The sequence below is a fragment of the Tarenaya hassleriana genome, unplaced genomic scaffold, assembly GCF_000463585.1.
Source record: "Tarenaya hassleriana unplaced genomic scaffold, ASM46358v1 Cleome3, whole genome shotgun sequence".
Taxonomy (NCBI): Eukaryota; Viridiplantae; Streptophyta; class Magnoliopsida; order Brassicales; family Cleomaceae; genus Tarenaya; species Tarenaya hassleriana.
Genome location: NW_010966177.1, coordinates 6,186,140 through 6,205,221, shown reverse-complemented (window position 1 = coordinate 6,205,221; position 19,082 = coordinate 6,186,140). Strand labels below are relative to the sequence as shown.

Here is a 19,082-nt window from a genome sequence, read left to right as displayed (position 1 = left end):
CTGAACCGGCCTCTTTATATACCCTACCAAGATTGCCACTAAGCTCGGGAGTTGTGACCTCAGAACGCCGAAGAAACTGATAAACAGATTCACGAGCAGCTGTGATGCAAGTGTCGAAGTTTCAGAATCCCATTTACAGTCTTCAGTGTTGAGAGAAGGCGAGGATGGAGAATCGCCGCCTTCTTTGAAGAGAATATCGGTTTTCGTCCATGCATTATTGAATATCGGGGAAATGATTGAGCTGAAAATGCTAGACCAGAATGGTTTCGAGAAAAGATGGCCGTGATCCATCAGAATCTTGAAAAATACTTCTATGGAACTCTTCCGAATCCCGCGTCTAGGGTCAGAGGCTAGCTTAGACAAGCCTGAACGCATAAATACGTTAATGCTTTAGAACAAAGGCTGCTTTTCTGAGGCCAATATAAGCAGAATACACACCGATTTCGTAAATTACCTGTGAGAAGAGGAATCCAGTAGGATGGTTTCTCATCCACTTCGGCAAAAATCTGCGTATCGGATGCATCGTCCTTCCGATTTGAAGTGTTGTATCTGCTCTTCTCGTTCCAGACAAGTCCTCCTTCTGCCAGCTTTAAAGCGCATAAACGAAGAAACGTGATTGCATCGAGGCAAATGTCGCTTTCAAACCTGCTGTTTATGAAGGCGATGAGGCATTTAACGAAGTTGATGTAGGTTGTTGTCTCTGTCTCGGTTATGCAAGGAAAATGCTCACGGACGAGTTTTTCTACCGTCTCGAATGCCAACAGAACGATGTTCTTCCTCTCGTCAGCCGCAGCAGTTGTAAAAACCTGAACCACAAGGTTATATAGCCTGTGAATTGACCGAGAAATCATCTGAACAAGTTGGAAAAATGTAATGTTACATACCATGAAAACGCTTTTCCAACCCGATTTCACGTTACCAACTCGGCTGAGCACCATCTGAGAAACACAACGAACTATTAGTTCCCTAATTTCTGCGGAGCTGCTTTTCTGCATGACAATGACGAACGGCTGGAGAAACTCGTGTTGGAAATGGTAGTTTGCCAACTCTTCCCGCTCCAAGAACTTCATGGAAAGCTGTCGTAGTGAATCCATGACGAAAATTGCAACAGAGAGGTTCTCTGACAAGCCGACCGATACAAAGAAATCGGAGAGAACGTTCCATATGCGCGACCAAACTAATCTGATGCGGTTCATGTTATAATGCCTGTCACCGCAAAAGAAAAGATTTTTACATCAGCCAACGTTCATCCGATGAACGTAGCAAAGAGTTGCAAATATCAGACAAGAGAAAATTACGCTGTCTCGACGAGTTTTGTAAGGCTGAAGACACGAGGGTCAGTTGGGGACTGAAGTTCCGACATCGAAACTTTGCAAAGGGCTGTGACAAAAGCCACTATAGCTTCACTGTTCAATCTTTGGCTATGAGCATAGACATGGTTCAACTCAAAGTTGCCGATTTGATCGAGTAGATTCAAATTGGCGATAAAGTTCTTGATCTGTTCCTGAGTTACCAGTTTCGGAGCTGTTTTTCCAACCAAAGTACTGTCGTAAGAACCTCCCCTTACGACAGCCATCATGGACGGATTCTGAAGAGCTCCTCGTTTCTTCAAATGAGGGAAACCCAAAGCTTTCTTTTCGTCTATCTCGGCTTTTGTTGTCGGTATGTAAGATGTATCGGCAGGTGAGCCCTCTCCCAACAATTGCAGATGCTCTATCCGAGACAGACACGTCAATATATGCTCCCAAGATCCTTGAAGATGATTACCATCCTCTATGGCTATCGCTATTATCGCCTGTTTATAACGACAAAGCACGATTAGGCAGAGAGACAAATTCCGTACGAGGGTATTGTAGATGTCCGACTTACTTTTACAGCATCAACGTTTTTCTGCTTCATATCAGCAGCACAATGGAGATTAGTGAACTTTGCCATGGAAGTAACAAAAGCATCTCTCTGTGTTTGCATTCCCATAACTGCAGTGACATGAATCGCGTATCGGAAGCCCTGTAGACACAAAGAAGTAGCCAATTTGTCATCACTCTGGTCGAGAGTGAGGCTGAAGGCTGCGAGCATCGGGCCCCATCCGACCTCGATCATGAACCTCAAGATCGAGACGTCTGTAACTGTGTGGTAAACAGACCTGCAGATCAAGAACAATGTAAAAATCGAAATAACAATCGATATAAGCCTGAAAAATTCAACAGAAAAAAAGCCAAACGGATGACTAAACTCACTCCGATTTCTCAGACTTAGAGTGGAACTGTTCCTGGATATGCTTTATAAGAAGGTCGTTGGCACCATGCGGTTTCTCTTCTGGTTGCATCCAAGAAACCAGATTGAGAATGCCATCCAAACCCAAGAGCTTATTAAAACTATTTATTCGATTGCTCTGAGGAGCTAAAGAATCAGAGTTCATCTTGATCTGGTCTTTTACCACTTGATCATAGAGAGAACCAAGATACTCTTCAGGTAAATCCTTTCCGTCGTCTATTCCTCTATTGTTCCGGACGAAATCAGCTCTCGTCATCTAAACACACGCATCAAATCGTAATAGGCATCAGTATGATAAACAGAAACTAGACAGCCATAGTTACACTTTCAGACAGTATTTTACTTTGGTTCCAAAACAGTAAACCGGGCAAGATTCTTCTGGTTTATAAGCATAGCATACCTTGTCTTTAACCATGCTATTGTGTGCATCGGTGTTCAGCATTATCACGGAGTATGCGAGAATATATGCAGTGTCAGCACTCGTGAAAGAATCCGGGTTGCATTTCCAGTAGCGTTCTGCAAACTTTTCCATGATGCGGTCAATTTTCTGAGCTTCCCCCGGTAGCCTAAAGCCCCGTAGGAAGAACCTTATAGCTTCAGCGAAATCCATCCCTTCGAAATTAAAAGAGTCGACATAAGCATGCATAACTCTCAATGGAAATTCCTCTCTTTCACCGAGATAATCACCGATCACTGTTCCATTCAGTCCCACTGATTTCTTCAGAAACAAAGCCACTTCTTCTGGGGATCCCCCGATTTTCTTACTGCTGATGAGGAATTCAATTCCCTTCGAAGGCTTCCTGTTGAACAGGGAAACACCCTTCTGCACATCATAAGATAATATTTATCAGTAAATGGACCGTTATGTAAATATTTATCATCAATTTAGCGAATGTGTACAAGGACTTGTCAGTATTGGACCTGCAGTTCGATTTTATAAGCTCTCCTCTGCTCCAGCATAGAAGCATCATACACCTCGGGGTTCATATCGGGCTGTGAGTCACAGTCTGAGATTACTCCTTCTTCTCCAATAGAGACCGAGCTGTTCTCCACAGAAGCATATATTTGTGAGCCCTTTGTCCAAACCGTCTCGCCCACTTTCAGCTGCTGGTCCATCCAGTTTCCCATTGTCTTAATAACGTTAACCAAACACTTCACAGATTCATGTCTAAAGGTTATATCTTGGACCGAAGACAGCGTAGTGGACGAACCAGGAGGAGGTCCGAGAGCAGTTTTCAGAAGACCATTGACAATCCTGCAATTATCTGATGGAATTATAAGAGCTTTAATACATTTTTTGCTAAGCTAGTTAACTACGCAGTGGAATGGAATAGAAGTCTTTCGACTTGTGTAATACCTTTCGAATATGTTTGGGGAATCCACGTCGCAATCATAGTTCACGAATATATCCACAATCAACTGAGAGTCTTGTGACATTTTCTCGAGCAAGTTCAGGACAGTCATCTTCTGCAAGAAACTAGGCTGAAGAACGTTCTCGAGAACACGCAGGACAATCATCGGGAAGAAAATCCCGATCTCCCCCTTCAGAACCGATCTGAATTTCGTCAACAAGCTCATAAAGATCGCGCACTGAAGCTGAAATATCGACATAATGGAGACAGCACTGTTCTTGAGCAGTGAAAGGCACAAGTATTGCTTCATTGCGGTAACAAATCTCTGGTTGGAACGCCAAACAGGACCGCCATTGTCGATAATGACCTTGAGCAACTCCAGAGACAATGTCTTACCCCTCACCATGATCTGATCATCAGTGTTCTCTTGAGACAAAAACCTCATCGACAATTTGCACAAGTTCTTGAACAGAAGGAAGGCGTCTTCCCTCATCTTACTGGCGCTTCCATCATCAGAATCAGCCTCACCATTGGTCAGGAAGCCATGGGAAGATGGCGAATCCGGAGATGTAACCATTTCTGGGGTTGGATTTTGCAGAAGCAACTGAACAACATCAGGAGGAACAGGATTTCCTTGCCCTGCAGCCATGACATCGTTAATGAAACCCTGACAGAAGTAAACTGAGCTACCTTCTTTCACGGTCTTGTCCGTGAATGTTAACAGCTCGTTGACATAAACGGTCTTGACATCGACATCAAGCGACTCCTCCTCGGATCGGGTAAATATCACAAGCATCATCTGTGCAAGAACCGATTTCGCGCAGATCTGGACCGTACCGCTCAATCCACCGAGGTAGATGTTGTAACACGTCTTCACAACGTGAAGCAAGCAATCTCCACGGATCAAAACGCAAGGGGATCGAACCGCGGCAAGGAGAACGCGAAGAACCGCGAGCTGGATCGACTCCTCGGCCATTCCCCCGACCTTAGAGACGCTATTGATGAGCTTTGAGAGGATCGAATCGGGCTTCGAGGAGTGGATCTCGCCACGGAGGAGGGAGAGAGAGAAGAGCTTGAAGAAGCAATCGAGGGAGGGCTCGACGACCTTGGAATAGGCGGTGTCGAGGGAGAAGAGGAGGGGTTGGAGGACGGCGTCGGCATCGGCGGCGGAGAGGCCGGAGACAGAGGAGGAAGGGTCATAGAGGTCGTCGTCGGTGAGGGATTCGAGCTTGTCGAGGACGGATTTGCAGGTGGAGACCAGGTACGTGTGCTTTCTCCATGCCGCGTTTTTGATGATCTTGTCCAGCGACGGCCCGAGGACACGGCCGCAGCGGGTCGCGCCGCCGAGGGTGTGTGACATCGACATCGCCGGAATCTGTGGCGATCGGCGATCACTCCATCGGAGAAACTCAAATTTCAATTCAAACCCACGAGGAGAGAGAGACGTTTCGTTCCTGGTTTATATACGTTCTAGTTTTTTCTTCTCTCTGAACCGGTAAAAAGCCGCTCCTCCTGAAGAGGGAAGAGCGCGTGGAACTCACGCGCCAAATCAATATGTCTTCCCACTAATCTCCCACGTCCCTGACTCATCTAATCAAGTGTTAATATTTTTTTTTTCGCATGTCTTTAATATTCGGTGGTTTTATAATTAATTAATACGAAATTAAAATGTTCGATTGAATTGACTTCTCCGAAAACATAACGGATGCTTCATAACGAAGAAATAGATGCATTCATTAATTAGTAATTTGAACGGTTCGATTTTTTCTGGTGTAGAATATTTTTCTTTTTTTCGGACCAAAGATTGTATGATTATAAAAATGGTAAAAAAAATATGTTGTGTAATATTCGAGGGTTAAAAAACATAGTAAAAAAGGAAGAAAAAAAAAAGAAAACAGAGAGACAGGCGTTTGAGTTGCCAAAAAAAAACAGAACAATGAATGGTCGGTAGTTTGGCGCGGGAATTGAACTCGTTTCATAACTGACACCGATGTTTAGGATAATTACATGTCTGCCACGAAATGAAACGACGTCGTTGCTTAATTGGACCGAAAGTAGGCCCAGAATGTAATCCATACGACCCATGATCTTTTTCTTCAGCCCATATACATATATATATATATATATATTTGTTGCACAGTCTAAGCAATTGTGAGTTATTATTCACCTCAACTGTCGATTCTTATAAAATGATCTCAAACCGTCCGATGGGATCTCAACCGCGCGCATAAGATCTAATCTTATGATGCAATCTCCACCGTCGAAATCAAAATTCATCTTAACCATTAATTCCTATAAGCCGATCTCAACCGTTCAAAAACAAAATTCGATCTCCTCCGTCCGTTCAAAAGAATCAATTTACATTATTCAATCTCAACCATCAGTTCAAAAGATCAAATCTGGACTCTCGAATTCTATGAAGCGACCTCAACCGTCGATTCCTATAAAGCGATCTCAATCGTCGAAACACAAGATTCGATCCCAACCGTAGATGAAAAGAACAAATCTGAAAAATTCAATCTCAGCCGTCGGCTTAAAGATCTAACCTTTGTCGGAGGAGCGATCTTAGCTATCTTAGCTTCCCTATGGAGTGAAGATACACCGAAACAGAGACCACCCTGCAAACAAAAGAGCGCATTTATCATGATTTTGCTAAGGGGATGACTTATTTTATCCAAACGAATAAGAATATATAAGTATAGCTGAATCGAATTAGACATAAAACCGAATGATTATAATTTTTCTAAAAGCGAGAAACTGAATCCGAACAAAAAAATAATCTAAAAAACCATATTTGTTTTTTAAAGGAAATGATTATTTTATCAATCGAATGCAATCGAATTGAACCTAACCAAATTCAATATAAAAACCAAACGGTATAGTTTTTCCAAAACTGATATAACCGAACTGAACTCGAATCGAAACTCGAGTCACGTGAAAGTGAAGAGAAAGTGCATTTGTTATAAGAATTTCGCATGAAAGCTTACGTCGAACCGAGGAAGAAGGGTAGCGAAAGATGGAAGTTGAAGAGGAAAACAGACACAACTGCTGTTAGAAGCATTGCCACCGATGTCGAGTAAACCTGCATAATGTTCCGAAGTAGAAAAAAAAATCGACACCATCATAAGTTTGCACAATGAACAGGAGGATGGCTGCCTCTTTTACAAAAGGAGCCACTACCCGAGAAACAAATATGAATTCACACGTTACGTTACAACCTTCACGATATTGTCCGCATACTTCATTACCATCGAGACCGCAATGCCACTGCACGTATAGAAAGTAGTGTGAATATGATGCAAATCCGACACTCAGGCATTTTTTTAGGGAAAATCGTATATTAATACACAAACTTATAAAAAAACAAATCCCAAATAAATGCACGAACTTTAAAATTTCCAAAAAAAAATACATAAACTTTTGTATGATACATAATACACAAACTCTTATTAACTTCTACATTAAAACCTAAAATTTTATATGAAGCGAAATCCGGTTCACGGGCATTTTTTTTTAAATCTTTGACACAAATATAGAAGAGAATCCACCATCAAATGAGCTTACCTTAAGGCATGGTTAAGAATCATGAGTACCGTGACCAGTGAGTAGCCGTGAAAGAATCCCCTGAACATGGACAGTAGTTATCCATTCAGTCTGAAAGCAGATTATTCGGTTTACAGACCAAAGAACTTAAAACATCAGCAGGCTAATAGTAATGGCTTCTCATCTATCAAGCTTGAATAATGTGATTATTTCCTTTGGGCATACACGAGGAATACATACATATAAACTGGTTACTGCACGTGTACCGAAGCATGTGTGTACATATAGGAAAGCAAATATATATTCATGGACAAGAATCATAAATAACAAGGAAAAGAGCCTCAGAATTACTTGTTTGCAACTGCATCAAAATCTTGAATCACTATGGCAACAACATTGAAGATCATCCCAAAGATGTAGAGATAGAGGTTCTGCACATTTATATTTCTCGAAGGCCGCTTTTTTATAATGGCCTGTCAAAGTTAGAAGGGCTTCACAAGTTACGGACCTAATGATCAAATTATACTGAGTTAAATTATATAGTAAAACCAATGCTTGACCAAAACACTTTAAGCAAGTATTTCATCTCTGTATAGACTCTTGCAAAACCGCACAAAAGGGCCATAACCTAAAAAGATGACAAATGTTATGGAAAAAACCCTAAAAATTCCTGAACTTGTATTTTGGAGTAATATTAATTCCTAAACTTGTAGAGGTGTCTATTAATTCCCCTCAACTTCTTTCCGTCGTGATATTTTGGTGGGAATTACTGAACCACATAAACTGCCCCTACTTCTCAATTTACCGAGCCACGTCGGATCGGTCAACTCGTTTATTTGACCAAATAACGCTATGGATGAATATGAAACCGTTTAACAAGTTTAGGATTTAACATGTTCAATTTTGCAAGTTTGGGAATTAATAGGCACATCTACAAGTTTAGGAATTAATATTACTCCAAAATATAAGTTTAAATTTTTTTAGGGTTTTTGTGAATAAAATATGAGTATTTTTTAATTTCTAAATTGTTTATGAATTGTTTTAGAAAAAATTATATTAAAAAGAATATTTTAAAATTAAATATATTTTTTAATAATCATGAATATGTAATACTGTGAAAACTAAAAATAAGATAATAAAATAATATTGTGGAAGAAATACACATCGAGCACATCACTGTAATTTATTTATTTAAATAGATTATTCTAATGACCCTAAATTAAGTTAAACCAATTGAATTAACAAAACATTTAATCAATGGTTCGTTCTTATCCAAAAACCTGTTTATTTATTTATTTACTTTGTTTTTATTCATACAAAGCTTTTATTTAATTATTATTTACCTTGTTTTGTTTTGGCAAATTAATGGTTCTTATTTCCGGATCAATGCTAAATTGTACTCAAATAATTTTTTTTATTCTTTCTACTCTTCCTAACGAGATTGAAAATCATATTAAATCTCATATAATTTCTACGATAAATGAATATTTATTCAAAAGAACAGTTCATAATTTTATTTTCATCCACAAATTGAGAAAAAAGAAATACAAGTGGAAAAAATATTCATTTGAATGTTGAGACTTTTTTTTGACAATGTTATTAATTTATACTGGGAAAATATTTTTAAAAAATGCATGTCTTAATTAAGCATATAAGTTTGGTGGGTCCATATTATTTACCCCCTTTTATTTTTTTCGAAATTTTCTTACATAAATTTAAATAATATATTAGTATAATTTGTCTGCTCCTCATATTAGTCCAAACATTAAATCACAAAAAGAAAGTTTGAAATTTTAAAATAATAAAGATAATCAAAGGTAAGAAAGAATAATAAAAAAATCTAAAAATTCCTAAACTTGTATTTTGGAGTAATATTAATTCCTAAACTTGTAGAGGTGCGAGCCACGTCGGATCGGTCAACTCATTTTTTTGACCAAATAACGTTATGGACGAATATGAAACTGTTTAACAAGTTCAGGATTTAACGTGTTCAATTTTGCAAGTTTGGGAATTAATAGACACCTCTACAAGTTTAGGAATTAATATTACTCCAAAATACAAGTTCAGGAATTTTTAGGATTTTTTTCCCAAATGTTAAGGTTAATCAGTATAATCTGAGAAGATGCTGCAACAGATATTAGTAGGAATCAAAGTCCAAAGGGAACTAACAACTTACAATTTCCATCATCCAGCCTGGGAGAGATGTCTGAAGAACTCTATCAGAGCTGAGAAAGCAACTCTATATATAAGGCATACTGAATAGATTCTAGTATAGACATACCGAAAAGTTAACTAGCACAGACTATTTCTGGATCAAAAGCGAGAATTGCCGAAGCTCATATTGAAAAGATTCACTGGCCAAGGAAAGCAAAAAAGTAAAGAGCCACACTTACTTGGAATTCAGTTGAGCTGTGGTGCATCCACAACACAGAAGGATGAAGGCCGCCCACTGAATCTCATTCAATCTTGTAGAAGATTTAGTAAGGCAAAATTTATTAACAGAATCTTAACAAGCTTTCACACTTCAAATTGACAGTTTTGTTTGTGTTTCGAACACCAAACGGAAAAAGTATATGGATGGGAATCTAATGGATATCCTGTGGACTTGATCAACATTGCAAAGTATGATGTGCATTTGGACGGAATGCAGCTTACTTTTTCTTCAATATAATTCTGTACAAAACACCAGTACTGATGATGTTCAAGTTCTTCGGTATCTGATATCCCGGGGCGCCCACATAAGCAAAAATATAATACTGTCATACAGAAAGAGACAACAAAAGAAATTAGATACAGACCAACAGGAAGATCAGAAGGCATGAATATCCATGTAAGCCAAAAAATCACAAAAAGGTCACCTGTAGAGATTCTTGACGAGATACAGTGCTGCAGGAATGGGATATATTTTAACTTCGTCGAAAGTTGTACGTAACTTGGTTCAGCAACAGGATCAGGATATCAGTAAGGAGGAAACATATTAAGCTGAGCCTTCCAATACATGGTTCCTCTTTCATGTCCAGCATGATCTACAGACGAAGAGTTCTTTCATAACATTGTTGTGCTCCAAGAAAAAACAGAACAATGTAGTAAGATGTAGCGGAAAAACAAAACTATGATGATTTTCGACATAAGGGACAACATTAATACAGGTTTGGAGACATTCTTTGCTGAAATGTTCTTATCACAGTACTGAATCTCGTCGTACATTCCCAGGAAGCGTTAACCTGTTATCGTCATTGACACCCTCGTTTTTCCATATTCTAGACAAGGCAAGCAGCGATATCGCGCATTTCAGAGTCTCCACCTGATGTCTAAAGGGAGAACAAATCCGGTATTTCAGCTTGACATGACAGCTAATTCAGATTTAGTCTCGTAATGCACACCCAGTCGGAAAATGACACAAACTCACCAAGAAATTTGCGGTTGTAACACTGTACTCATATACCCAGCTCTCTTGGACCAGACAATGAGTATTGCTTGTGAACTCGTCAGGATAGTCAGTGCAAGTGTCGCCACGCTACTGTCTCGGCGCAAGACAACATTAAGCAGTAAACCATAAAGAATCCATTTCCCTAATTTCCAAGAAAAAACCCTAGGATTCGGAGAAAACGCTCACTTTCGTTTCCAATTGGCCCGATCACTCGATCCACCACCCAGAGTAGCCATAGCTACATCACTCGCAGCAACTGCAGAATCGTATAACCGACAATGCGCAGACTTAAAGCCACACGAGAAAAATGGAGATTGGTGAAATGGGAGAGTAAAAAACCCCACCGGGATGAGGTTTTCCCTTCAAATTCTCGATATCAGAAGCGACGCCATGATCATCCTGCAGCTTAAAAGAAGAGATTAACCGTTCCAGCGAATCAGAATCTAAATCCTAGGCAGAAACGAAGATGCGAAGAGATGAGAATTCGGAAGAAAGCAACCTCGTCTTTGATTTTCCGGTAATCCATTATTCAAGCTCTCAGATCTCTGTGCACTCTGCTCCAGAGCTGTGATGATGATACTTATATACTTCTTCGAGAGGAAAAAAAAAATAACGCGCAAAAATAAATCAGTTGAAAGAAAAGAGATTTTTTTGGTGATGGGCTTTTAAATAATATAGGGTTAAAGAAATAGGCCTTGACCCAAATTCTGAAGGGCTCATATGGGCTTAGATTTGGCCCATCTTAAAAATAATCATCCGAAATAGTATAAATTGTATTATCATAAATAATAACTTAATAAGTTAAATTAACCGATTGGATCTTGGTCGCTTCACGTTTCCGACTCGGTATTTATTGAATTTAACTTAATAAGTTAAATTAAGCGGGTTATTTGATTATATTAATTAGGGTGTCAAAACGAGCCCGGCTCGCGAGCTTGCTCGTGGCCCACCGGATAACGAACGATTTGATCTATAATTTTTTCATCTCATTAAAAAACGAACCTAACGAGCCAGACTCATTGAACACGTGTTCAATGAACCTGTTCGGCGAGTTGGTGAACTGCTCAACGAGCTGACTTTTATTTAAAAATAAATTAAATTTTTATAAAAAAATCTAATATAATTTTATATTCTTTTTTTCATATCATTCATAATATGATATTATAAATATTTTAATTATTATGATGGTGATAATTGAAAATATTAAATGATATTGGAGTTTTATTAATTTTTTATGTATTTATTTAAATTTATAGTTAATTTAGAATAAATATAAATAAAAAATATTATACATCTGTTGCTCAACGAGTCGGTTCGTTCAAATCAGAAAATTGACGAGCGATCTGAACCGAGGTTTTTCTGGTTTGTTAGAAAACGAATCTAGGGAAGTGAGCCCAAAATGATTCGAGCTGGCTCGTTTGACACCCCTAATATTAATTAGAACCGAATATTAATCGATTTGATTCGATTAAGAACGATGTGGCTGTACAAATAACTACATAATATATAATAAATATGCAAATGTCACTTGAAATATAATAAAATTGTGATTACAAAAAAAGTGAATGGACCCCACACCAACATCAATTACATATTCATATACATAGACATATGCACCACCAGCCGAATCAAAACCAGCCTGTGATAGAGCTGTGTTCATTACCTCCAAACCTCTCTCTCTCTCTCTCTCTCTCTCTCTCTCTCTCTCTCTCTCTCTCTCTCTCTCTCCCCAAACCACATTTCTTCGTCGTCTTCTTCTTCTTCTTCTTCTTCTTCGTTGTCTCTGCTGAAGAGAGGGAAGTTACAGAGCAACAAACATGAGCTCGGTAAAGGAGACTCTCCAGATCCGGAAACCCACATCGCTTCCGGTCTCGCAACCCTCCGCCGCCGACGCAGATCAGCCGGGGCTCCTCCGCCGCCGCCTCTCCTCTCTCTCCCTCAACCTCTCTCAATCCGTTTCCGCTCGATTCCCCAGATCCAACTCGGTTTCCGCCATGGGAGAGCAAGCCGGGAGCTCTGTAAGGGAATGGTGGGATCGGGGATGGGCGTGGATCCTGTCGAGGAGACCCATCTTCATCAGAGATCTGGAGATGAACAAGGACGAGGCTAGGGTTCTTGATTCCCACGACAGAGGAAGTCTCATCCACGTCTTCTTCAAGCTCCGCTCGGAGATCCGCCGCCTCATCCGCTCCGACGGCGCCGACGGTCTTCCTCTCTCCTGCAAGTACGGAGCTCAGCGATGACGTGGCGAAGTCTGTCTGTACGGAACGAATCTATGTTCCAAAGTGTGTCTACGTATGCAACAATATATCATCAATTCGTTGGGAATTTTTGTGCATGGCTCTGCTCTTTTTTTTTTAAGAAAAAAAAAAGATCTTCGTTTTGCCGATTATTATTGGAGTATAATATAATGTTTTCTGCTATAATTTGTAGATTTTTGTGTGTGTGATTTAGTTGTATTGTAAATGAAAAAAAAAATTCTATCTGTTTCATGTGCCTATATATATACATACGATGTGGAGATAAATTCTACTAAATTCCAAGGTATATTTCCCGTTTCCTGGAATATAAAAAATATTAAAACTTATTCATTTCCCCCATTTTTGTGTATAAATGTTCGATTCCTCAACTTTTTCAATGTATTTTATGTTTAAAAAGAGTATCTAACAAAACTTGGGACACGTTCCAAAGCTCAAGCTTTAAATGAGATGACGTGTGGCCGACATTCACTTTGTCGGTGGCATGGAAGGAATCTCGTCGGTGGATCATTGTTGTCGTATGTTATATGTGCGACTTGTAATAGCTAAATTCTAAATCATTGTAGTAATAATAATAAGGTAAAATTTTATATAACTACCATAATTTTGCAAATATATATCAAATAAATAAATAAAATTTTATTTTGATCTATTTGATACGTTAAAATATTCTAAATCAATATATTAAATGTTAATTATAAATTAATAAATTTAACTAACGCAATTTACAATATCATTTCGTCTTTTATCTTGAAACTTTTATTGATACATCGTTGTTATGGTTGATGGTTATAGTTGTTATCGATTCCGTGGATTGGAGTATCCATTTAAAATACTTTAACATTTTAGATATCAATTTAAAACATTTTAAATTTTAGACATCAAGATCAAATTAAAAGTTTATATATTCATTTGATAGATTTTGTAAAATTGTGATACTTATATAAGATTTTTTCTAATAATAACAATAATCATCGCGATTATTTATATATATAATATATATATCTTCATCAAATTAGTAATGTTTGAGATGAATGTGAGAGGAGTGGGGGGAGTATTTAATCATATGTTGTAGGAACATGGTTTGGTATAACGTGGACCCAATGTGCAATTGCATGAATTCGGTTTAAATTCAAAGACAAAAAAGAACTTGAAATATGTTTTCCATCACATGATTGAAAATATTGCTTTGTTTGAAAATAAATTTGTCTCTGTTCATCATATACATACATACATATATACATATATATACCACAAATTTCATGTGCAACAAGTTTCGATCCGAGACAGGTTGAAGCGTCGTATTCAGTCGTGGTTAGAAAAATTGAATCAGAAGGCAGAATGCTTAAAGAAAAAAATCACAAACCTTACATAGAGACAACCTTAAATTACAAAAACACAATGTCTCGACAAAAAAAAAAGACAACAACAAGGCTTATGAAGAAAAAAACACGTCTCACACCATGAAACATAAACACTCTTGCCATAGCATTTACTTCTTCAACCTCGAGAGATCCTTGTGGCATGATGATGATGATGATGATGATGATGATGATGATGGAAACAACTTGGAGGGATCTCTTTGCTGTAATTGCAGCTTTCGAGTTTACACGGTAAGGAGAAGAAATATGCAGAGAGAGAGGGAGAGAGCGCTCTGCTAGGGCAATGCATCTCTCATGCTCATGTTCAGACTATTTCTCATGGTTCTTCTCCCGATCCCGGCATTACCCTTTTGCATCATGGCGACGAATTCGCCGTAATCGATCCTTCCGTCCTGCAACAACATCAAAGTCAACAACTTTATCAGCTAAAAGATCCTCAAAAATCAATCTGACGGGGGCATGTCCTGTCCAGAGGCAGGGCGGCAAAAGCATATATACATTGTCTTGATCCACTTCTCTGATGATGTCTTCGAGGAAGACATCGCTCATGCCATGTTCAGCGCACGCTTGCTGTAACTCGTCTATCGTGATGTAACCACTTCCGTCCTTGTCAAAGTACTGGAACGCCGACACCAGATGCTCCTCCCGGTCCAGTTTGTTTAGATGTATCGTTGCTGCAATGAACTCTCCGTAATCTATTGTCCCGCTGTTATCCACATCGGCCTGCAAAAAGAACGTTCTTTATGCGAATCAGTTCATCCTGAAGTGATGCGGACAGATGGATGAATGGATGGATGGCTGGATGGATGGATGGACGGAAGGACGGATGGATGGATATCATTATTATCTTGCCAGAAGATGTGTTCTTACCGCTTCCATGAGATCACGGATCTCCGTATCTTTCAAGGTTGACCCGTATTTTCTCAACCCGGCCTTGAGCTCATCAAATGTGATTGCTCCACTGTTATCGGTATCCATTGCTGTAAACATCTCTCTTAAACCGGCGATCTCCTCCTCCGAGAGGCTCTCAGCTATCACCTAACGTGCCAAAAGAAAGATCAACGAACGAGTTCAGAAGAAAACACCAGCAGTAAGCTTATCCCAACAATGGCAACTCACCCTTAAGGCCATTTTCTTGAGTTTGTTCATTGCCGAGAACTGTTTGAGACGAGACAGTACAGCCGGATCAAGCGCTCTATCTGGCGCAACCCCGTTCTCGCAGATCCAAGGATGACCTGAACAAGCGATTCATGCAATATACACTTTATTTTTCACGAGGTTTCTTAAATTAAACTAACCATTCTTTCAGGCTCTGTCTCGAAAACCGATGATTACTTACGCAGAACTTCATGAGCAGTCAACCGGTCCGCAGGATTGGAACATAACATCTTCCGGATCAGATCTTTAGCACTGTCTGATATCAAAGGCCAAGGTTCTGACTCGAAGTCGATATATCCTTTCAAGACAGCATCGAAAATTCCTTGTTGTGTTTCTGGTTCCAAAAGAACAAAAGCACATTTCAGGCAAAAATCCTAAAGGATTATGAAAGAAACGACGATTCAGGTTCAGACATACCGGCCCAGAAAGGCGGGACGCCGCTTAGCAATATATACAATATAACCCCAGCCGTCCACACATCGGCTTCCGGTCCATAACGCTTGAGCAGAACCTCGGGAGCAACATAATATGGACTTCCAACCACATCAGTGAACACTTGACCTGAACTTGAAGATTAGACCATTAAGACAAAACATAAGAGAAAGAGGTTATTCAGTTCAGGAAACTGATCCTGTTATACCTGGTTTGAAAAACACGGAAAGCCCGAAATCAATGGCCTTGAGAGAGAAATCATCATCCTTGTTAACCAACAAGAAATTCTCAGGCTTTAGATCTCTATGGATGACACCGAGCGAATGGCAAGCCTCAACAACCCCGACGATGATTTTGGTCAATTCAGCGGCTTTCCTCTCGCTGTAATGCCCTCTCTGAATGATCCTATCGAACAACTCGCCTCCGGCACAAAGCTCCATCACGATATGAACATACAACGGATCCTCGTACGCGCCCTTTATCGTCACGATGTTCTTGTGACCGGCTAGATGATGCATTATCTGAATCTCCCTCCTTACATCCTCCACGTCTTCTTTCGAGATCAGCTTCCTCTTCGATATAGATTTGCACGCGTAGTCAATCCCGGTGGCGATTTCGGTACACAGATAAGTTGTTCCGAACTGGCCTTGTCCTAGCTTTCGGCTCAGCGAGTAAAGATCACGGATGTTGGGGGTCTTGTGACCAAGAACGTAGTAGGACTGGTTATCGATGTTGCGTCTCATAATGTGTTCTTTTCTTGGATTGACAAGAGCTGGACTGTTGCTGTCTTTCTTGGAAGATTCTTTGGAGAGTTCTTGTTCGATGATGTTTAAGGTTGTCGGAGATTGATGATCAGAGGAACCGTTGGTGCGTTTGGAATTCTCCTCGGGCAGATTATCGTCGTTGCCGCCCTCGTAGAGTTTGTCCTTGAAAGACCCACGGCATGAATTGCCCATGAACAACGAGAAATTGACCTAATCTGATGTCCACTTCACTTTCTTTCCCTCATCCAAGGAACTGTTCATAGATTTTTCACTGGAAAACTGAAGTCCCCAGAAGAACAGATAAAAAACCCAAATCAGACCTAATCTCCAGAACCAGAAACATGAAAAAAGCATCAAACTTTATCAATCAGGTGGAGAAAACAACGAGAGCCCAGATCAGATCGAGCATCAGAAAGCATATATTTCATGTCTTTTTCCATTTCCACATCAAAAAATCAACAACGAAAGGGGCTCATCTTTGCTGACATGCCCAGAATCACCTTAAATGTTCATCGATCATATGCCAAAAAAAAAAAAAAAAACAACAGAGCAACAAATGACAAAGTCGATCTCAGATAACACAAACGTCTACGAATAGAAACACTAAGAACACGAAAACGAACATGTGAGAGAAAGGAGAAGGATCCAGTACCAGTGGCAGAGACGGCGCAGAGAAGAGGGAATAATGGATCGAGAATATGACGAAAGGAAATTGGAAGACAAGAGACTAGGGAGGAAGATGAGAGAAAGCTAGATAGATACACAAGTGCATATATATATATATATATATTATTAGTTTCTTTTGGATATTAGCAATGATATTTCCAACTCTCTGAAAGTTTTTTGGTATTGGGTATTTGCATACGCTCTTAGGGGGGAATTACAAAAATGACTTTAAATGTCATTTTTACTTCATGGCATGACCTCCCTTCTTTTTTTAAAAAAACTAACATCATCTCATAACCTTATAATTGTATCCTTCCAAAAATACCCTTCCTTTTTTATTTAATATTTTAATTTTAAAAAATATTTCAACTCTCTCTCTCTCCTCTTCCACCTCTCTCTCTCCATTCGCATATGTGGAATAAACTACAGTCTCTCTTCTTATCCATTCTATAATCTTCCAACACTCTTTACTTCCAATCTATTTTTCAGCTAATTTATTGTGAAAAGACAATATTAAGTTTGAGCATTTTATCGATTAAATACAAATCTAAATAATAGGTAAATATTGTTTCTAAAATACGTTATTAAATTTGTTGTGAAAAAACAATATTAAGTTTGAGCATTTCATCAACAATACCATGATTCAAGTTATTATAACTGATCGAAATCGTTAAATATGTGAAATTCATCAAAATGGAAGAATTCGGAAAACTGGTCATACATATGTGTCAGAATGGTCAAATTGGTCGTACTTCTAACTGGTCATACTTGTCAAATTGGTCAAAATGATTATTCTCACAAAATTGGTAACGCTGGTCATAATCATCAAAGTGGTCAAACTGATCATACTCATTAAATTTATTATATGATATGATTATTACTATGTTAACATTTTTAAAACGATGAATTATGCAATTTTAAACAAGTCTGACCATTTGGGTACGAAAAAAATGCCTAAATTAAATTTAAACGATTCAAAAAGGTGTATAGGGGTTATAAGAATATTATTACATCATTTTGGAGTTCTAATTTCACGTGAAAAAAAATCTCCCGAGACCAGTCAATTGTATCAAATGTGTTATACAAACACTACTAGTACTTTAGGTCTTCTTTGGAAGGAGTTACATTGTCAAACAAAAAATGTGGTCAATCCATATTGCTACAACATATTTGAACCTGAAAAATTTGTAATATGATATGATTATTATTATGTTAATACTTTTAAAACGATGAATTATGCAATTTCGAACAAGTCTGACCGTCTGACCAAGGTATGACCGTCTGATCGTATGACCGTCTGACCATTTGGATACGAAAAAAAAATGTCTAAATTAAATTTAAACGATTTGAAAAGATGTATAGGGGTCATAAAAATACTGCTGCATCGTTTTGGAGTTCTAATTTCATGTGTAAAAAAAAAATCTTCTAACAAAAGTCAATTGTATCTAATGTATTACACAAACACTACTAGTACTTTAGGTCTTCTTTGGAAGGAGTTACATTGTCAAACAAAAAATGTGGTCAATCCATATTGCTACGACAGATTTGAACCTGAAAAATTTGTGATATGATATGATTATTACTATGTTAATACTTTTAAAACGATGAATTATACAATTTCGAACAAGTCTGACCGTCTGACCAAGGTATGATCGTCTGATTGTATGACCATCTGACCATTTGGGTACGAAAAAAAAAGGTCTAAATTAAATTTAAACGATTTGAAAAGATGTATAGGGGTCATAAAAATACTGCTGCATCGTTTTGGAGTTCTAATTTCATGTGTAAAAAAAAATCTTCCAACATAAGTCAATTGTATCCTA

At 38.7% G+C, this 19,082-nt stretch overlaps 3 protein-coding genes and 1 pseudogene across 5 annotated transcripts in view; 1 reads left to right on the top strand and 3 right to left on the bottom strand.

Moving 5' to 3' along the window:
* Positions 1 to 5,119, bottom strand: part of LOC104819698 (brefeldin A-inhibited guanine nucleotide-exchange protein 4) — a 6,667-nt gene extending 1,548 nt beyond the window's left edge. Inside the window, exons 1-9 of one of the 2 annotated variants that reach the window (XM_010549881.1) lie at positions 3,632 to 5,119; positions 3,196 to 3,529; positions 2,675 to 3,097; positions 2,238 to 2,530; positions 1,870 to 2,143; positions 1,299 to 1,795; positions 885 to 1,206; positions 455 to 806; positions 1 to 365 (exon numbers count right to left, since the gene is read on the bottom strand). In XM_010549881.1, the coding sequence (XP_010548183.1) occupies positions 1 to 365; positions 455 to 806; positions 885 to 1,206; positions 1,299 to 1,795; positions 1,870 to 2,143; positions 2,238 to 2,530; positions 2,675 to 3,097; positions 3,196 to 3,529; positions 3,632 to 4,992 (4,221 nt within the window). In that variant the 5' untranslated portion in view covers positions 4,993 to 5,119. The remainder of the gene's footprint in view (positions 366 to 454; positions 807 to 884; positions 1,207 to 1,298; positions 1,796 to 1,869; positions 2,144 to 2,237; positions 2,531 to 2,674; positions 3,098 to 3,195; positions 3,530 to 3,631) is intronic. The other variant, XM_010549882.1, reaches the window with a different exon arrangement.
* Positions 5,120 to 5,931: 812 nt separating this feature from the next.
* LOC104819697 lies at positions 5,932 to 11,179 on the bottom strand (annotated as a pseudogene).
* Positions 11,180 to 12,302: 1,123 nt separating this feature from the next.
* On the top strand, positions 12,303 to 13,084 carry LOC104819696. Its single transcript, XM_010549879.2, has one exon. It carries the CDS (start codon positions 12,417 to 12,419, stop codon positions 12,840 to 12,842), a length of 426 nt encoding a protein of 141 aa, XP_010548181.1. The 5' UTR covers positions 12,303 to 12,416; the 3' UTR covers positions 12,843 to 13,084.
* A 1,088-nt stretch (positions 13,085 to 14,172) lies between these two features.
* On the bottom strand, positions 14,173 to 17,361 carry LOC104819695 (calcium-dependent protein kinase 6-like). 2 transcript variants are annotated; one of them, XM_010549877.1, is made up of 8 exons: positions 17,246 to 17,361; positions 16,038 to 16,872; positions 15,815 to 15,958; positions 15,579 to 15,731; positions 15,359 to 15,474; positions 15,110 to 15,277; positions 14,738 to 14,962; positions 14,173 to 14,631 (listed from the first exon to the last, which is right to left on the bottom strand). In XM_010549877.1, the coding sequence occupies exons 2-8, from the start codon at positions 16,783 to 16,785 to the stop codon at positions 14,515 to 14,517; spliced, it is 1,671 nt and encodes a 556-aa protein (XP_010548179.1). In that variant the 5' UTR covers positions 16,786 to 16,872; positions 17,246 to 17,361; the 3' UTR covers positions 14,173 to 14,514. The 2 variants fall into 2 exon arrangements, with proteins under 2 accessions (XP_010548179.1, XP_010548180.1); XM_010549878.2 differs by having other exon boundaries at positions 16,038 to 16,913; positions 17,246 to 17,355.
* Between the last annotated feature and the right edge of the window lie 1,721 nt (positions 17,362 to 19,082).

Bases quoted from the DNA above. Each gene is read 5' to 3' on its own strand.
- LOC104819695 (XM_010549877.1), bottom strand. From the start codon at position 16,785: ATGGGCAATTCATGCCGTGGGTCTTTCAAGGACAAACTCTACGAGGGC. The intron at 15,959-16,037 runs GTATAACAGGAT...CTTCAAGTTCAG, and splicing joins TTCCGTGTTTTTCAAACCAG to GTCAAGTGTTCACTGATGTG. The intron at 15,732-15,814 runs GTATGTCTGAAC...TTTTGGAACCAG, and splicing joins CGTCCCGCCTTTCTGGGCCG to AAACACAACAAGGAATTTTC.
- LOC104819696 (XM_010549879.2), top strand. From the start codon at position 12,417: ATGAGCTCGGTAAAGGAGACTCTCCAGATCCGGAAACCCACATCGCTT.